Source organism: Procambarus clarkii, chromosome 87 (genome assembly GCF_040958095.1).
Source record: "Procambarus clarkii isolate CNS0578487 chromosome 87, FALCON_Pclarkii_2.0, whole genome shotgun sequence".
Taxonomy (NCBI): Eukaryota; Metazoa; Arthropoda; class Malacostraca; order Decapoda; family Cambaridae; genus Procambarus; species Procambarus clarkii.
The window spans coordinates 7,773,644-7,794,114 of record NC_091236.1 but is presented as its reverse complement, the minus strand read 5'-3'; the positions used below and the strand labels follow the sequence as shown (position 1 = coordinate 7,794,114).

General features: G+C 40.0%; 1 protein-coding gene across 1 annotated transcript in view; it reads left to right on the top strand.

Annotated features, from left to right (window-relative positions):
• The first annotated feature begins 10,236 nt into the window (after positions 1-10,236).
• The window catches only part of LOC123746960 (peripheral plasma membrane protein CASK), a 552,989-nt gene continuing 542,754 nt past the window's right edge, over positions 10,237-20,471 (top strand). The window contains exon 1 of the mRNA XM_069317229.1: positions 10,237-10,803. Within this exon, the coding sequence (XP_069173330.1) occupies positions 10,745-10,803 (59 nt within the window). The 5' untranslated portion in view covers positions 10,237-10,744. The remainder of the gene's footprint in view (positions 10,804-20,471) is intronic.

Below are 20,471 nucleotides of genomic sequence, written 5' to 3'. Positions count from 1 at the left end.
GACAACATTAAATAAGTGGAGGATCACGACACCCAAAATAAGATTCTGTCCTCGACGTTCAGAATCCAGCAGTAGGACACAACAGCCTAGTACAACCAATGTGAAACAAAACGCGCCTCTTTCTCCTAGATACATAAAATTCCCAAGAAAAGATTATTCGATAAAATAAACTAAAAAACTAGGTAAGAGCAAAAGTTCGGGTTTAAATATAAATATTTATTGGATAGTTTGACGTTCTTGATGAAGTCCGACGGAGATCAACTGGAGATGATCTTGGTGGCAGCGATGATGGCCTGTCTTGTGATCAGGTTAGTCAGCACTGACTACACGTCCTTCTCTCAGTTACCTTACCATGCATATTGGCTTTTTGCAAGTTTTTACTGTGGGACTTATATTGCATTTGGTGCTATGTGCTGGCAGCTGTTCACGCGATGGTAGGGTAATTACCAGAAGAAATCCAGCCAATCTATTGCACCCATAGAAAAATGATCTGCTAATGTCAACAAGATTCAGTGTTATCTGATCTTCACTTAGTAACTAGGCACTCCAGGGTTAGGCCTAGTTACTAGGGACTCGTCTCAGTTGCCTAAGGGAAGGGAACTATCAGGAGAAAACACCAAGCCAATACGACTAGATAGCACTGGGAAGGAGTCAGGATAAGGATTTGAGATGGGACGGGGGGAAGAAATGGTGCCCAACCACTTGGACGGTCGGGGATTGAACGCCGACCTGCATGAAGCGAGACCGTCGCTCTACCGTCCAGCCCAAGTGGCTAAGCTTTTGCCTATAAGCCTCAGGAACAAGTTGATAAGCAATAAGGATATCGTCCTTATATCCCAGCTCCATGTCCTCATATGTTTTCTAAGTGCTATATGACCCTCCCGAGTTAAAACGTTCTTGGATTAAATATTACATGTGACGTATGTATGATAATTTTTAAGTTTGGTTACTATATTCGACCATTGTTCAGCTCCTATGCTGCTAACGGGGTCTGGGATTATTAGCACTTTATATTGATAACAAAGAAGCGCTTAATTCTGCAATGGACTAGTAGGTAAAACAATGGATTCGATTACCGCCGGGTCATGTATTGATATTATATTATGTAAATACTATTTCCTTATCAACAATATGAACAAAATATTTTCCATATTATATGAAATATATAAATTGAATTATATAAATATGACCGTTAGTAGCTACGGACATGTTACCCCTTCAAAAGCATCAAAGAAAATGTAACCCTGAATAAGAAAACTGTTTTTGTCCTTTTTGTATAACTTAGATATTTGTTAAAGATATTTATATTGCAGTTTTTTTGTACCCAGGTGGGTACAGGAACAGACGACTGATGACTCCTGTTAGCAGGCTGGGAGCTTTCCCTTCCCATAACTCATAGTAAACCTTCCCCGCTATTTTCCCTGGAATAACACCCACCAGTCGTTTAACAACCAGATACCCAATCACCGTTGAGTACATATCAAGTATATATCTAGTACGCCTGAACAGAGGCGTACTAGTTAACAATTGGCGTGTAGTCAATCCTCCCCGGCTGTTTACAAGATAACTATGGGGTAAGGTTAAAAAAGGGCTAAAAGATGCCACTGTACTTCATCGCTGTTGTGGGACACCGTGCGTGTGTAGCCACGACTTGGGTAGAAATAGCCTAAGCTACTCTATCCCTTTGAGATGTATTTCTTTCTTATCTCAATAAACATACTTGAACTTGAATTGAACTTGACTTGCACTTGGACGGTAGAGCGACGGTCTCACTTCATGCAGGTCGATGTTCAATCCCCGACCATCTAAGTGGTTTGGGCACCAGTCCCTTCCCCCCGTCCCATCCCAAATCCTTATCCTGACCCCTTCCAAGGGCTATATAGTCGTAATGGCTTGGCGCTTTCCCCAGATAGTTTCCTTCCTTCCTTTCTCGCGGCGGTTGAACCCCGACCATCCAAGTGGTTGGACACCATTCCTTCCCTCCGTTCTATCCTAAATCCTTATCCTCTTATCCCTTCTCAGTGATGTATAGACGTAGTGGCTTAGCGCTTTCACTTGATAATTACTCTTATCTTGGAGGAAAATGTTCCGAGTTTCCTCAAGGATTTGGGTTCTAGGCTCATTGACACACCTAAAGGCCCAAAGACAGTCTGCTTCCATTTCCAGCACTTTGGAGTGGTGATCCGGAGGGAAAATGTCTGCTGCATCCTTGGTTCTTGTCCGATATTAGAGGACTTTATAGCTTCTTCAGCTTATAATAAAGATGTAGTGTACTTAGTTAGTGATGGTTGTGAGTTGTTTAAATGGTTACAGTGAAGACCGTGTGTAGTGTGTGTGGCCTCCAGCACCCTAGCAACGCCGGGTACCCGAGTTAGCGTGCTACAGAATCGAACCTCCTTAGTGTTTCTCCTGATTACATTATGCTTTTGATGTACTTACGGAAATTTAATGTTTCATTTTGCATGGACACCCGGCCACTTGGACCTGTGGGAAGAGCGCTCGCTTAGTGTGTTGCTGGCGAGTGTTCCTCTGGCTCACGTCTTCATAACGGCATATGTGATGAGCTTAAACACTTGCAACAACTTGAGAATTGCAATATTGGTGATCATTGTTGATCGCCAATACCAGTAATGCAATACATGAGAATAGGAAATACGGTAATTATTAGGCGAAAGCCCATATATATATGTGTGTGTGTGTGTGTGTGTGTGTGTGTGTGTGTGTGTGTGTGTGTGTGTGTGTGTGTGTGTGTGTGTGTGTGTGTGTGTGTGTGTACTCACCTAGTTGTGCTTGCGGGGGTTGAGCTCTGGCTCTTTGGTCCCGCCTCTCAACCGTCAATCAACAGGTGTACAGGTTTCTGAGCCTATTGGGCTCTATCATATCTACACTTGAAACTGTGTATGGAGTCAGCCTCCACCACATCACTTCCTAATGCATTCCATTTGTCAACCACTCTGACACTAAAAAAGTTCTTTCTAATATCTCTGTGGCTCATTTGGGCACTCAGTTTCCACCTGTGTCCCCTAGTGCGTGTGTCCCTTGTGTTAAATAACCTGTCTTTATCAACCCTGTCGATTCTCTTGAGAATCTTGAATGTGGTGATCATGTCCCCCCTAACTCTTCTGTCTTCCAGCGAAGTGAGGTTTAATTCCCGTAGTCTCTCCTCGTAGCTCCTACCTCTCAGCTCGGGTACTAGTCTGGTGGCAAACCTTTGAACCTTTTCCAGTTTAGTCTTATGCTTGACTAGATATGGACTCCATGCTGGGGCTGCATACTCCAGGATTGGTCTGACATATGTGGTATATAATGTTCTGAAAGATTCCTTACACAAGTTTCTAAAGGCCGTTCTTATGTTAGCCAACCTGGCATATGCTGCTGCTGTTATCCTCTTGATATGAGCATCAGGGGACAGGTCTGGCGTGATATCAATCCCCAGGTCTTTCTCTCTCTCGGACTCTTGAAGTATTTCATCTCCCAAGTGATACCTTGTATCTGGTCTCCTGCTTCCTACCCCTATCTTCATTACATTACATTTGCTTGGATTAAACTCTAACAGCCATTTGTTCGACCATTCCTGCAGCTTGTCCAGGTCTTCTTGAAGCCTCAAGCTGTCCTCCTCTGTCTTAATCCTTCTCATAATTTTGGCGTTGTCAGCAAACATTGAGAGGAATGAGTCTATACCCTCTGGGAGATCATTTACGTATATCAGAAACAGGATAGGTCCAAGTACAGAGCCCTGTGGGACTCCACTGGTGACTTCACGCCAGTCTGAGGTCTCACCCCTCACTGTAACTCTCTGCTTCCTATTGTTTAGGTACTCCCTTATCCACTGGAGCGCCCTACCAGTTACTCCTGCCTGTTTCTCTAGCTTATGCATCAACTTTTTATGTGTGTGTGTGTGTGTGTGTGTGTGTGTGTGTGTGTGTGTGTGTGTGTGTGTGTGTGTGTGTGTGTGTGTGTTTACTCACCTATTTGTACTCACCTATTTGTGCTTGCAGGATCGAGCATTGACTCCTGGATCCCGCCTTTCTAGCTATCGGTTGTTTACAGCAATGACTCCTGTCCCATTTCTCTATCATATCTAGTTTTAAAATTATGAATAGAGTTTGCTTCCACAACCTGTTCCCCAAGTGCATTCCATTTTTCCACTACTCTCACGCCAAAGGAAGACTTCCTAACATCTCTGTGACACATCTGAGTTTCCAGCTTCCACCCATGTCCCCTCGTTCTGTTACTATTACGTGTGAACATTTCATCTATTTCCACTTTGTCAATTCCCATGAGTATTTTATACGTTCCTATCATATCCCCCCCTCTCCCTTCTTTTTTCTAGTGTCGTAAGGTTTAGTTCCTTCAGACGCTCTTCATATCCCATCCCTCGTAACTCTGGGACAAGCCTCGTCGCAAACTTCTGAACCTTTTCCAGTTCCTTATGTGTTTCTTCAGGTGGGGACTCATGATGACGCGGCATACTCTAAGACTGGTCTCACGTAGGCAGTGTAAAGCGCCCTAAATGCCTCCTCATTGAGGTTTCTGAACTTTTGCCAGTGCAGAGTATGCTGCTGTCGATATCCTATTTATATGCTCCTAGGGAGTTAGATTAGGTGTTACGTCCACCCCCAGGTCTCTTTCTCGAATCGTCACAGGTAGGCAGTTCCCCTTCATTTTGTACTGTCCCTTTGGTCGCCTATCACCTAATCACATTTCCATAACATTACATTTACTCGTGTTGAACTCCAGTAGCCACTTTGTGTGTGTGTGTGTGTGTGTGTGTGTGTGTGTGTGTGTGTGTGTGTGTGTGTGTGTGTGTGTGTGTGTGTGTGTGTGTGTATAGATGTACTTGCGGAGGTTGAACTTCGGCTCTTTGGTCTCGCCTCTCAACTACCAATCAACTGGTGTACAGGTTCCTGAGCCTATTGGGGTAAATCGTATCTACATTTTGAAACTGTGTATGGAGTCAGCCTCCACCACATCACTGCCTAATGCATTCCATTTGTCAACTATCCTGACACTAAAAAAGTTCTTTCTAATGTCTCTGTGGATCATTTATGGCTGTGTGTGGCTCATCTATGGGAGAAAGTTATTTCTAATGCCTTGGTCAACCAATAAGATTCCAAAATTACCTAGTCCACTTGACTAGATAAAACTTCACCTCGTTCTCCATGGTATATATATATATATATATATATATATATATATATATATATATATATATATATATATATGTCGTACCTAGTAGCCAGAACGCACTTCTCTGCCTACTATGCAAGGCCCGATTTGCCTAATAAGCCAAGTTTTCCTAAATTTATATTTTTTCAATATTTTTTTCTTATGGAATGATAAAGTTATCCATTTCATTATGTATGAGTTATTTTTTTTTAAATTTGAGTTAAAACTAACGTAGATATATGACCAAACCTAACCTAACCTAACCTATGTTAACCTAACCTAAACTAACACAATTAGGTCAATAATTTATGTTCTTAATATAATATAATAATAATAATTCAAATAAACTAATTGGAAACAATTTATTGAAAATAAAGAAAATCACTCGGGTGTATTAGGCAAATCAGGCCTTGCATAGTAGGCCGAGAAGTGCGTTCTGGCTACTAGGTACGACATATATATATATATATATATATATATATATATATATATATATATATATATATATATATATATATATATATATATATATATACATACCAACAATTTGTTTTCAATTTCCATCTGCCTCCGAAGATGCTGAAGAGTTTTAGTGAAACGCGTCATTTAGCAACACGTGACAGACTCTGAAAAATTGTATCATTAACTTTGCAGAGTTAATTGCTCAACATCCTTCCCAAGTGAAAAGACCATGTGTCACATTCAATAGCATTACTGTAAATAACATATACTTGCATACGACATATGTCAGACTAATCCTGGAGTATGCAGCTCCAACCTGGCATCCATATCTGGCTAAACACAAGACAAAGTTAGAGAAGATTGAGAGATATACCAACAGACTAGTCCAAGAGTTGAAAGGTGCGAGTTATGAAGAAAGGCTGCGGGAATTAAACCTCCCGTCCCTGGAAGAGGAATTCTCTGTGGAATTGACAGGATGGGGGAGGGAATTTTCAAGGGAAAGCGCCAAGCCATTACGACTATATAGCATTACGACATATATAGCATATACCACCCCCCTTCCATCATTGACAGGATGAACAAAGACAAACTCTTCAGCACGGGTGGAACACGAACAAGGGGACACAGGTGGAAAGTTAGCACTCAAATGACCCGCAGAGAAATAAGAAAGATTGTGTTCAGTGTCAGAGTAGTTAACAAATGGACTGTATAAGGAAGTGATGTGGTGGCGGCTGACTCCATACACAGTTTCAAGTGTAGATATGATAGAGCCCAGTAGGCTCAGAAACCAGTACACCAGTTGACTGACAGTTGAGAGGCGGGACCAAAGAGCCGAAGTTCAACCACCGCAAGCACAACTAGGCGAGTACTGTTCAATTATAACAATATTATAACAAACATACCATTGAACATCCCCCATTGGTGCCGTAAGAGTACTGCACAACACAGTAAGCAACTCTACACATCTGCTCCGGTCTTCCAGTAAGAGTCGGACACCCGGCCATGGCGGACGTGTTGTCCTCACCACCTGTCTCTACCCCTGAGGTAACGGCCCGGGGAGACCCGCTCTTAGATACTAGATTGTTTCCCTAGCAACAGTATCGGGCAATCACTGCAGGAAACCTCTTATGTTTACGCGGTAAGGCATAACTCCGTGTATATGAGGCTTCACAGACGCGCAATGAGAAACATTGATGTTGTGAGAGAGACAATACAGTACATATAGTCGTGTCTTTATTTGAGTGCACTTCAATCATTTGGTGGTTATAACTTGAGCCAAGTCGTTACTAAAGTATGAGACTCTGAGTCGAGTCGTTGACCAGTCATATCACGTGTGAATGATAACACAAGTGATATTGTGTATATATGTGTGTGGGGGGGGGGGGTATGGTATACTTTACAGACACAACAAAAGCCTCAAGCATGTATTTTTAACGCTGGAAAGTAGTTAAAAAGTCAGTAAAACAAGTCTTGTATACACAAGGGTATACCTTACTAACTTTGTTCAAGATTAAAGTAGTTTTGCTGGTTGTCAGTAAACAATTGAGGCTTTAAGCAGACCACCAAACTAAATCTGACTGTTTGCACATCCAACAGCTTCTTTGTTTGCACATCTGATGACATCACAAGCGTCTGAATTGAAAAATGACAGTAACCCCAAGCCATATCTAAGAAAAGTCAAGGGATTAAGACCTTTCTTAGATATGTGATCCATAGTCTGTCTACTTAACATGTACTTCCAATCATCATTCGTTAAGTGTTGTAGTAATGATCCTCTAGCTAATAATTCCTACTAACTTGTGGATTACAACAACGGTCTAAATATTAATTAAATATAAGCTGCATGATAAATGCTTTCGTGTGTAGCCTGGTAACTTGCGTTTACCTAATATTCGACTTTCCTGCTATAAATTCCAATCACGTTCATTGTTATCATCGTCGTGTATGATTATTGTTCTCAGAGAGAAAAAAGTTTCTCACGTCTCTTTTTGGGGTTCAAACTCTTAATGTGATTGACTGATACGGTTAATATTTTATTTAACGCTTTGGTTCATCTTCATGCCAAGATATGTGGGTGTATATAGCCGGTGTGATATCATATCAGGTCTATGATATCATATCACATATCTTTCAGGACCCTTTCAATCTTTCAGGACCCCCCACAATCTTTCAGGACCCCACAATCTCTCAGGACCCTACACAATCTTTCAGGACCTCCACAATCTTTCAGGACCCTACACAATCTTTCAGGACCCCCACAATCTTTCAGGACCCCCACAATCTTTCAGGACCCCCACAATCTCTCAGGACCCCCACAATCTTTTAGGACCCCCACAATCTTTCAGGACCCCGACAATCTTTCAGGACCCCCCACAATCTTTCAGGACCCCCACAATCTTTCAGGACCCCCCACAATCTTTCAGGACACCCACAATCTTTCAGGACCCCGACAATCTTTCAGGACCCCCCCACAATCTTTCAGGACCCTACACAATCTTTCAGGACCCTACAATCTTTCAGGACCCCCACAATCTTTCAGGACCCCCCACACTCTTTCAGGACCCCCACAATCTTTCAGAACCCCCACAATCTTTTAGAACCTTCACAATCTTTCAGGACCCCCACAATCTTTTAGGACCCCCAGAACCTTTCAGGACCCCCACAATGTTTCAGGACCCCCACAATCATTCAGGACCCCCACAATTTTTCAGGACCCCCCACAATCTTTCAAGACCCCCCTCAATCTTTCAGGACCTTCACAATCTTTCAGGTCCCCCCACAATCTTTCAGGGCCCTACACAATCTTTCAGGACCCCAACAATCTCTCAGGACCCTTTCCTCCGTTTTATGAGTCGTCGAAAAGAAGTTCCTGTAAAACAGTCCAATAAGGGGTACAAGTGTTGTGTTGGTTGACTCTTCAGAGGTTGCATGGCGTTTCACCTTTCTTTTTATGACATCTTCAACATAACTGTTAGAGAAGCCATTGTTGACTAGGACCTTACTTACCCTACAGAGTACTTCGTCGACTTGCTTCCATCCTGAGCTGTGACTGAGCAACACAGAAATCATCGATTAGTGATATTTAAAGCATAAATAAATTAAAGCAACACAGAAATCATCGATAAATACAGCGATAGCAGGAGACTCGACATCAGCGAGGCACTACACATCAAAAAGTCAACACCAGGAATCAACAGCCAATTAATGCACAACTATATTCTACCCACTTCAAGACCCCGAACCAACATATAAGCAGCAAGAGAAAACATGGGCCAATAGGCTTTCTGCCGTTATTTCTATTCTTATGTTTTCATACCCAATTTATACCCACTGATTCGTGTTCTGGCATAGCTTTGTCACCTCACCGACTTGTACCCAAGATTAACCATGTAATGTATCAATTATATAATGTATGTATGTGATGTAACTATATAACCTGAGCTTATAAAAGCACCTTCATCACCTTCAGTGATTAAGTGCTTAATTGCACACTAGTTTCTCCATCAGCTATCTCACTCTGTCAGAGTAAAAGAGACAAATGTATGTGAATGCATGTGTGTGTATATATGTATGTATACATGTATGAAGATATGTATGTGTACATATATATGTGTGTGTGTATGTATATGTATGTGTATAAAGTACATATGGAAGCTGATTAGAATTACATTTCACCTTTGTAAATGCACATTAATGGCACTATGTAAAAGACACATCGAACACTTTATGTAGGGCATACGTAAATCTGTGTATCTATGTATTTACATATGTAGGTTGGCTTAGCATTTTAAAAGCACCGAATCACCTTCTGTGGTTGATTGTTCAATAAACCCTTGAACTATATGTTTAACACATCTCTAACCCTGTCCATGGAGGACAGTAGAAAATGTATATATGCTGTTAGCATTGTAAATGTGTGGCCACGTCTGTGGTAGAAAATAATAATAATAAAAAAAAAAACTCACCCAAAGCTTTTGTACCATATCACCTCACCCAAAACGAGTATAAGTATGATGTATGTTATGTGTTAACTAGTCTTTGAAAATGTAATAAGCATTACGAAACGCGTTCAGGCGTCAGACCAAAAATAAAAGAATGAATTTTGGAGAGTTAATTTTTCAATTACCCTCGACAGTGAAGAAAAACATAAGAAATATTGAGAAGATTCGTGTTAGAATTATTAACCTTATCCTTTCGGTCATACTCAACAATATATGTTTACAAGAAAGACTGCTACCAAAATATATAATATATATATATATATATATATATATATATATATATATATATATATATATATATATATATATATATATATATATATATATATATATTAAATAGAGTAAGGGTACCACCTTTGGTGCTATTGAAGGGACCCATAGCCTCGGAGAAGAAAATAACGAGTACTCAAAGAAGACCTTGTGTCACATATATATATAAGAAGGCACCTCGTGACTTTAAGGAAGACTTGTCTCGTAACAGGGACTATGGCAGGACAATTCAGGGTGTGCGTGAAAAAGCCGGTTGGCGGCCCCCGGCAACTCTGTTCCGGCACATGCGCTATAGCGGGGTTCGGTGGCAAATCAATGGGCAGTGTGCGTCTACTCTACGTGAGGCTAAGACGGACGGCAGGGCTCTCTCTGTCGTCACCAGCCACTTAACTGGCTTGTTTAGGGTAGTTTAGAGGGTGTATGGAGTGGTAACTGGGCAGTTGGGTTCCGTGGCCCAGGAGGTGTCACAGTAGCGGGGGTGAAGTGGGGGCGCCCGGAGGAACAGCTGATTCAGTGTTGTTGCTGTGGTTGATAAAGTGTAGTGTGGTGTTGTGCCAGTGCTGGAGTATACAGTGTAGTGAGAGTGTCAGTATAACCCTGGTCTAGCAGCAAACAAGGCAGGCTACCCTCTGCTGGACTACTAGCTTCGCGCCCCCATAAATTACACATTGCTTTGGAATTTCACAGTTCAGTGAATTTGAAATAATCCAGTTTAGAAATCAGCCAAGTGTGTGCAGAAAATATTCGGATATCCTCGTAAGGATACCTATCAGGAGCTGCATTTCGCTGAGAGGTTGTGGGAGTCGGTGTGGTGTGTGCGCGCGGATCAACCAACCCTCACCATGGCGGAGGATGACGTGCTCTTCGACGAGGTCTACGAAGTCTGCGAAATCATCGGAAAGTAAGTTGATAAGGTGTGGGTACGAGAGGCAGTTGACGTGTGGGTACGTGAGGCAATTGACGGGTTGCTGCGTCAGGTAGTTGACCTGTTCCTGCGTCAGGTTATGAGAGGAAGGAGCGGTGCTGCCGCCGGCGCAACGGGCGGGGACGACTGGTCTTAACCCTTGACTTTTTAGCTTAACTTTAGTTCACTTTTCCTTTTTATTTGTGCGACTTGGATGCAATATTTATATATTTCGACTTTCTTGATCGGTATTGCTGTTGAATATTGGTTGCATCATCGCTATTATATTAGTGTTAATACATTTTCATGAGCATAAACAGACATTTCAAGTGTCAGTACACGTGAAAGCATTACAGATATACGCAACGTTGAATTTATGGCATTATTAAACCCGTGTTCTTTTACTGGTCATGGGAACAATGTATAACTCGCAGGGTGGAACCTAACGCGGCCACAAGAGGCTACTGAACACGAGTCCACTGTTTTTATTCAATTGCGTTATCAGTGTTTCGACAAGTGGTCAGCCGATTTTGGTGGGACATGACAGGTGGGCAGGAAAAAACAGGTTCACTTAGAAAACTGCAAGTCAAACGCCGTTGTTAATATTTTCCACGTGGCTGGACACTATTCTCACTGTGTTTCTCAACCTTCGTAACCTTTAAATAATTACGGGTTGTACTTTAGATAAACATACGCGCGCGGATTTCATTGTTAACTTAAAGGAAACTATTTCCTTCATTGCTATTGACGATTGGTTAAGTGAGAAAATTTTAACAGAAAAGTAACTAAAAAATACATGTTATAATTGTAATTAACCCACTTATCACTATATTTGCGGAACCCACTGAGCTTACCTTGGGTGTTCCGCGGAACCCCGGTTGAGGTTCAAGTTCAAGTATGTTTATTAAGACAAGAAAAAAAGATACATCTCAAAGGGATAGAGTAGCTTAGGCTATTTCTACCCCCCCCCCCCCCCCGGTTGAGGTTAGGTTGGCCTGAGGTGTATACCAGCTATAAATCTGTCTAGTGTAAACTAGAAGCACGGTACTGTATTCCTTAAAGAATAATATATCACCTGTTCACATTACGTTACTATACAAAAGAGAACTTTTTAAATGGTATGCCAATTGAGGAGGCCTAATACTCTGGATTTAAGCAGTAATAAATACAAAGCTGTTCTTTAGCGTGGGCTGATTGGTGAAGCTTTACCTAGTTCTGCATTTCTAGAGTCCGCTTGCTCCAGCCTGCTCCTTGCAATACTGCAGAAAGAATATATAAATAATATATATTGAACCCGCACTCCCACCAAAAACACTGAGACTGTTTCATTTTCGCTGTATTTTCTTGCAACTTGGGTATATATATATATATATATATATATATATATATATATATATATATATATATATATATATATATATATATTCCTAAAAATATAAACTATTTAGGAATTATATTTCACCAAAAAATTCGCCGCCCGTTCTACCCGGAGAGGTAATTTGCAGGTGATACATTACACACACACACAAACACGCATTGTTATATAACTGGCCAAGCCCGGCCTGGGACCAGGCTTGGCTTGTGAACACAAGAGCACCAGCCTCCTCAGCTACTGCGTGTCACTGTGATGGTAGTTGTGTGGTTTCTTGTGTGAAGACTTGAACTGGGAGCCGATGTGTTCAGTTGGGTACAGCTACAACGGACACTTGCGCTCTTTCAGCAGCCTCGTATAATTTGTAAAGCTTTTGTTGCCATTCACTGTTTTTATACACCCTAAGGTGCTTTACTCTGTTTATATATATATATATATATATATATATATATATATATATATATATATATATATATATATATATATCTATCTATAAAGTCTGAGTTCAATCGATCCTCCAGTTTGTGAATATATTTCCTCAAACAGCCTTTTGTGATTAAAAACTATTTAGAATAAAATACAATATAATTCATTACTAAACTCCATTCAATTTTACAGAATAAGTATGGCATTCCCGAATCTAAACAACATATATCAATGACGTTCATAGTTCTGCTGTTCTTTTATGTTAGAATTTAGGTCTTACGGCAGATAGGCTAAGATCATTCAGCTCATACACAAACATTTCGAGAGAGCGCGCTTTCGGATTGGCAAAACCGTACATAATATATCACTAGGCTAGGATGTATTAGCGTAAATTAAGCCCAGTTGGGTTAGGTTTCGCCAGTTTGGTTACGTTTGGTTTGGGTTACGTAGGTTAGGTTGGGTAAGGTTAGATAGGTTTTGATATCTGCCGGCGAACCGTCTTTTATACGGTGTGACATCCAATCACCAGCATGGTTTCCTGGGAATACAATCCAATAATCCTTTTACATTTGACTGCTGCATCACCCACTGTATATGTTTTGCATAGTTAAAACTTTATATAATGTTTCCTGAAGTTTTAAATAAAAATAATATTCAAGAGAATGTTTCCCACTCTATTTATCATCCTTATTTATTATAAAATTAAGATTTCCACGGGAAACCTCTGTCGCGGAAAGATGTTAATTTATGCAACTATGTAATTTTTGTTTGGTTTTCGTTTTGCAGCACTATCTGGCTCATGATAATGTTTTAGAGGTGTAGTATGAGGTAGAAATTTATAGGTCTACCATGGTATGATATAGACAGCTCTGTGAAGTATACACAGACCATGGTATGAGATATACACCGCTCTGTGAAGTATACACATAGTCCATGGTATGAGATAGACACCGCTCTGAAGTATACACATAGTCCATGGTATGAGATAGACACCGCTCTGTGAAGTATACACAGACCATGGTATGATATACACACTGCTCTGTGAAGTATACACAGACCATGGTATGATATAGACACCGCTCTGTGAAGTAAACACAGACCATGGTATGATATAGTCACCGCTCTGTGAAGTATACACAGACCATGGTATGATATACACACTGCTCTGTGAAGTATACACAGACCATGGTATGAGAGTCACAGCTCTGTGAAGTATACCCAGACCATGGTATGAGATGGTAAAGGCGTCTTTCCACATAATCATGGAACTAAAAATAAATATGGTGCCCATTTATAGTGTTATTGCATGATAATTGAACGATAAATTATCCAATATCAGATAATGACTTGGTATTCAGTTTGAATGAGTTTCTGCAATAAGATTCATTTATTTGATTATTTAAAATTCACATCTCTCTCTCAACGTAGCCTAATATACCGAAATTGGCATCTGTTGCTATAATTATTGCGAGTAATATGTTTTCTTTTGTTTAGCCTCACCGAAAGAGGGTCGAGAGGCGAAGATGAGGTATTCAACCTCATGGTGAGTGGTGAAATCGGGTTTGGATGGTCGGAAATGGGAGTTGGATCCTCGAATAAAGGATGGGGGGGGATATGGTAGGTTCGGGTTCTCCTGAATGAAGTATAAATGGTTCAGGTTCTCCTGAACCTCACTAAATGTTATTTATATATGATCAAGTGTACTGAATACCTGAATCTGGGGACCCCCGACAGCGTGGGGAGCACCAGTAGCCGTGCGCCTTTAACCTCCTCTCTCTCTCTCTTTCTCCACCCTCATTCTCATTCTTTTCTCTTTTGTGTTTGTAATTTGTTCTATTTAACACAAGCACACTAACAATTATTCATGTACTGCATTGTTCCGAAGTTGTTAGGTGAGCAAATGCGTAATAATGATGATAATTGTATATGTATATATGGCGTGAGAAGTCCTGATATGTGTGAGGGGCGGCGCGTGGCTGGGGTCAGTAACCATGGCGACGGCTGCAGCCGCCGGGCCGCGTCTGGCGGGAACTTACGACCTCACTCCCATTATTTTCGCTGTCTTCTGTGCCCTCAGGATGCATATTGCTGTCTAACAGGTATGGGAGGAATATTTATACCACCTAGCTTCAGTCTCCTTGATAAAATGTGTTAGAAGAGAGCTGAATTTGCTGTGATTTTGTGATTGATGTTGTGGGTGTGGGTTCGTTGCTAGATAGGCTGTCTTAGGTCTGGTTGATCTCGGGTAAGCTTGTTATGAACGAGTGTTAAATAGTTTTAAACAATTTCATTTTCAATTTCTTTCTTTATTATGCACCCCATACCCATCCCGCGGGCGGTGGTGTAAAGGATTACACAGGCACATAATCGGTTCAGGAACTGAACCCTCTAGTTCGTTTAGCTAAGCAAATAACAATCTTTTGACGCTAGTTACACAAATTATTAATGTATAGCAGGATGATTTACTATAGGTCTAGTGGGCATAAGTAGAGCAGAGGGGACGAAAACGGACCACTCTGGATAGGCCTTTGATATTTTTCAGCGTGAAATTCCATTTTTTTTGGCAATCCGTTTGACCAAATTCTTTCCAACAATTGTATTTATTTCCCAAGATTATATTTAAAACACTGAATTGTAGATTTTATAACAAAAAATATTTTCTCAACTGATGTTAGTCCTATGAGCTGAAAATAAATAAGTATTCAATAGGTCTAGGTAATATTTTGCACTCTCAACATATAAATTAATATAGATAAAGGCGTATTTTATATTCAGTCTTCAATTATAACAAGTGTTCCCATCAGAAAAACATTAATTTAAAAGATGCAAGTTGTCAATATATTATTTAAATAATTTTCCAGTAATCAGGGGGTTTTAAGATATTTTCTGGATAATCAATTCTGATTATACATTTGTCAAAATACTTCCTGGTTAAACTCCAGTTCTTGAGCCTAACCACCACCTTCTTAACTGGATCTTATAATAACCCTTCAAGTTTTCCAACTCAGTAAATTATTGGACACATCCAGGAGCAAGTGTAAAGGTTACATGAAATAATGTCTTAATAATATATACAGTTGTTTATTATTATTATAATTATTATTATTATTTTATTATTATTATAATAATATAATACAAGGCATTGTATGTATTAGCTCTATCTATAAATTCATTAATTTTTGTATCACCCCTTGTATGTATGTATTTTACCTAAATAAGCATTTGAATTTGAATTTTTTTAATTTGTTGATTAATATTTGTGTAGATACATCTTTCTTATATATAACAAGATGAATATTATATGCTCCAAACATTTATTATTTACGAAAGTATTTGTAAATGTTTGTTTTCAATATTTCTAAATATATGAGACGGACTGGGAAAGTTTTCCTACAATTGTTCCTTTTAAAAATAGCACTTTAAATGTTTTGGTAAAGTTTTATCTAACATTTAGCACATGAAGTAAACATTCACTAGTAAACTCTCGTACGAATATAACAATAACCCTATAGTCTTAAAAATGTAGCAATTTACATTGAATTTCAATTATTTCTCATTCATGAAACATTAAAAATATGCTACTCCTAATTATAATAGTATTATATAAATAATAATAATAATACTGTACAATAAGAAAAGGTAAAAATTAGTAAAATAATAATAATAATAATAATAACAAAGATACACTAATACTGTAGTAAATGCATTAGCTCGTTTTTCAGGAATTTGTTTATTAGTGAGATTTTCATAGAAATGGCTACATTATTTAAAGAAATACAACTTTACTTTGATGTTTAAAACAAAATTTGGAGTAGTTTTAGAGAGTAATATAAATTAAAAAGACAATAATGAAACTAATTAACCAAAATAGGTTTGATTCAGGAATTATTGTCATTTTACTAGATGCTATAGAAGTGTAGATGATACACCTCTTGCTTTACTGTCTCAGACTAATCTCTGTATAGAGTAATGTGATTACTTGTGCAAATGTCATCTAGGTATTATAAGTGAAAGCATAATTGCCAAAACTTCGACTACAGACCTTTAGTTTTCTTGTGAAAAGTGAACACATATAATATACAGTTTGGACGTAAGTTCATTATACGGTGTCTTAACCTTTTTTTTTTTTTAGCCGATGTCATATGTTGACCAGACCACACACTAGAAATTCTCAAGACACAATCGATTTGAGAATGGTCCAGAACGGACCGAAACGTCGTCGTCCCTTCACCTTCTACTGTGTGGTCTGGTCAACATATTTCAGCCACGTTATTGTGACTCATCGTCTGCTTGAGGTCATATATTATGCACTCCATCCCTATTTTGAGAGCATAGTGGAAAAAGTCGCTGAGGCACATAAGGGTCCAGGAACTGACCCTAAAATTCTTGATCCCATTATGTCTTCAACTTGTGCATATTTCTTTATTTTAAAATTTTGCTGTTGAGAAACTGTAAGGTAAAACGTATTACAAGTTAGGGCTGTATGTTTGTTCAAACGAACCTTAACTGTGGAAACTTTTGTCCTAGAATTGTATTGTATACATTTATGATGTTGAAAACCTTTGCAGCGGCACGCTTGTAACAGTGAAACTTATACTGCCATGTTAGTGATATAACTGATTACATGATCATGCTGTGAGAGGTGAGGTATCACGTTATTTCCATTCATATACTAGTTATGTAGGAGCATTTGACTGCTAGACTAGTAAGAAAAAATAACATTTGCCAATGACATAATAATTATAGAAGAACATTTGAAAATATACTAGAGATGACCTTGGGGGATGGCGGACCTCGATACAAGCCTAAATTATATATACACAGTCTTCCTGCCCCAGACAAAACGATTCGTTACATTTCTAAGAAACGTGTCTGTAAATGACTTGCTTCTTACAGCAATACATGTACATAACACTATCGCAAAGACTTAAGCAGGAGCCAGTTCCTTGACAGCAACACCGCCTTAGTAGGTCCTCCCACACTGGCGGTGTTTCAGGGAGTAGTCTCCGTGAAGATGTGTAATTATGAGGTTTACAGAGACTGAAGTAACTTTACACAGTCGTCTCGGAAGCCCCCTTTGCTGTCTTAAAGTTTTGTGCGGACCTCTGATTAGCTCATTAGTCTTGGGCAAATGGTGAGGGGCTTGCAAGTGTTGCAAGGGCTTGGCTGTGGGGTGGAGAGGGGTGTTTTGGTGGTACCGGTGTGACGTCTGGTAGTGTTGGTGCTGCAGGTGTGGAATAGTGTCGGTGTTACAGGAGTTGATGCTGCAGATGTGGAGTAGTGTTAATGGTGTAGGTATAATGTTGATGCTGCAGGTATGGATTACTGTTGATGCTTGAGGTATGTATGTAGTGTTGATGCTCCAGGTGTGGAGTAGTGTTGGTGGTTCAGGTGTAATGTTGTTTTAACCCAAAAAAAACAATAGCAAAACGATATATTCCGACCCTGCCCTTCTTGATGTAGCATCTACAAGCAGCTCAACTAGGCATTTTGAACGAGACACTCAACATTAGAAACTGTTTAATGCCAGCTTTTATGAATATGATATTGATATGAAGGCATTCGCATGCGGGAGGAAATTTTACAATGAACATACGCGATCAAGCACCAGACCGGCGCATTTCCAATATATTTTAGGCACTAGGTTGTTGCAGAAAATTCTCACCAAACGCTCATCATTCATATTGTTCAGCTGGCGGAGTGTAGGTAGTGTTGGTGACATAGGCAGTAGGATCTAAAACCTGTACCGGCATGAAGGTTATGACATCAGTGTGCCGTCACGCACACCATGTATAAAACCAACCATTTTGTCTCTTATTTTCGTTACGTTCCGACAGGTTAGGCTAGGATCAGGTTAAGATAGGATAGGTTTAGTTAGATTAGGTTGTGTTGGGTTAGGTGACTAAATTCCTCGGTGACGATGACGATGACTTATTTTTCTCAGTTCATAGACCCTACTCGACAGTGAGCTGAGAAGTAGGTGGGATTAGCGAAGGAGACGACAGAGAATAAATGTTATTATCGTCTCAGGAGTGACGGAATGGAGATGGTATTAACAGGAGTATAAAAGGGGGGGGGGGTTTGTAGCGAAGGTGGTTTTAAATGGGGGTTATTGTGTGGGTGGCTGTAGCGTAAGTTTTGAATCCACACAGGAATGTTAAACCTTTGAATCATTGCCGTGATTTGACTTGAACAAAGGAGTGTGGGAGACAAAGGTGAGGTCGCAGTGGTGAGGAAGACGTGACCAGGCGAGGTTAATATTCACGGTGACGCAACACCCATTTGGGAGTCAGGGAAGCAGTCGTGAGAGAGGGAGAGAGAGAGAGAGAGAGACAGACAGACATACATGAATAATTTGAGTATTCCTAAACTTAACTTCTAGAGCCCTAGGTACCGTGAAGCCACAAGTATGCTCTGTTTACCATTGTCCTTCGCAACTCGTGTCCTATTGACGTAATAGAAGTTTACCTGTGAATTGTTAAACATTTTTGTGCGCCGGTTGTCTCTCTGAAGTGTCAAAAGTGAAAAGATCAGAGTTGATACCAGACTATTGTGTTGAGTGTAGCCGGTGTCTCAGTGTCCTTCGCCGTAGTGTCTCTGGTCTCACGTATTGTACAGCTGCGCCTATCAAGCGAAACCTTCTTAATTTACCAATACCAACCAACAGACGTGCCCACACATTTACAATGCTAACCAACAAATGTATATATGCTGGTTAGCATTGTAAATGTGTGGCCACGTCTGTGGTAGAAAATAATAATAAAAAAAAATCCTCAAGCCATTTGATGTAATCAAACGGCCGTTTCCACAGGAATATATAAATAGGCTAGGCTAGTATTTTTCCATACGGGGTAGCCTAATACAAATTGTTTTATTTTAAATGCAAATCAATAATGTATGGTCCTAGAATAGTTTAGTCACGCAAGCTTCTTCAGAGAACATCCCAAAAGAGATAGCCGTTCTATGGAAGCACTTATGCCCTTTTGTTTTGAGGTCTAGCTGGGGACTTTGTTAGGAACCAAGCCTAGTTGGCGTGGATCCGTTGGCAATTAAGTGTATTTACGAAATGTGTTCGAGTCTTGCGCTAAAATTTAGAAAATATAGTTAAAAATATAGAATATTGCGTTAAAATATAGAAAATATATAAAGTAGTTGTGTAAATGTTATTAGTTATACGGTTTTTTATCTTTATTTAATAAAATACAGTAATGTAGTATTGCCTTGTAAAATTTATGTATATATGATTTATATTGTATATATTAGTTATACAGTAGCGAATGTTTGGTGTCGGCTTGTCACTGGACAGCCCGTTCGAATCCTGACAACTCACATCATATCTAAACGGAAACTCATTCTTGATCTTGAGGTTATCTTGAGATGATTTCGGGGCTTTTTAGTGTCCCCGCGGCCCGGTCCTCGACCAGGCCTCCACCCCCAGGAAGCAGCCCGTGACAGCTGACTAACTCCCAGGTACCTATTTACTGCTAGGTAACAGGGGCATTCAGGGTGAAAGAAACTTTGCCCATTTGCTTCTGCCTCGTGCGGGAATCGAACCCGCGCCACAGAATTACGAATCCTGCGCGCTATCCACCAGGCTACCAGGCCCCCTATAGAATTCGTTATGGAATACGTCAATATCGCTGTGCTTTTAATTTTTGACGCTGTAGCTGATTGCGTGCAAACTGCGGTGCCGTGTAGTGTGAGGACAGGTTGATCAGACGTGTTAGGTTACATTAATCCCGTCTCTGACACCACAAGCAGGGCGGTGTCACATCCGTGTGTCATTGTACTGTCATTGTATCATCGTATCAGATCATCACGTGAAAATCAGTAAGAGCCATGAGGAGGATTTGAACCTGCACAATAG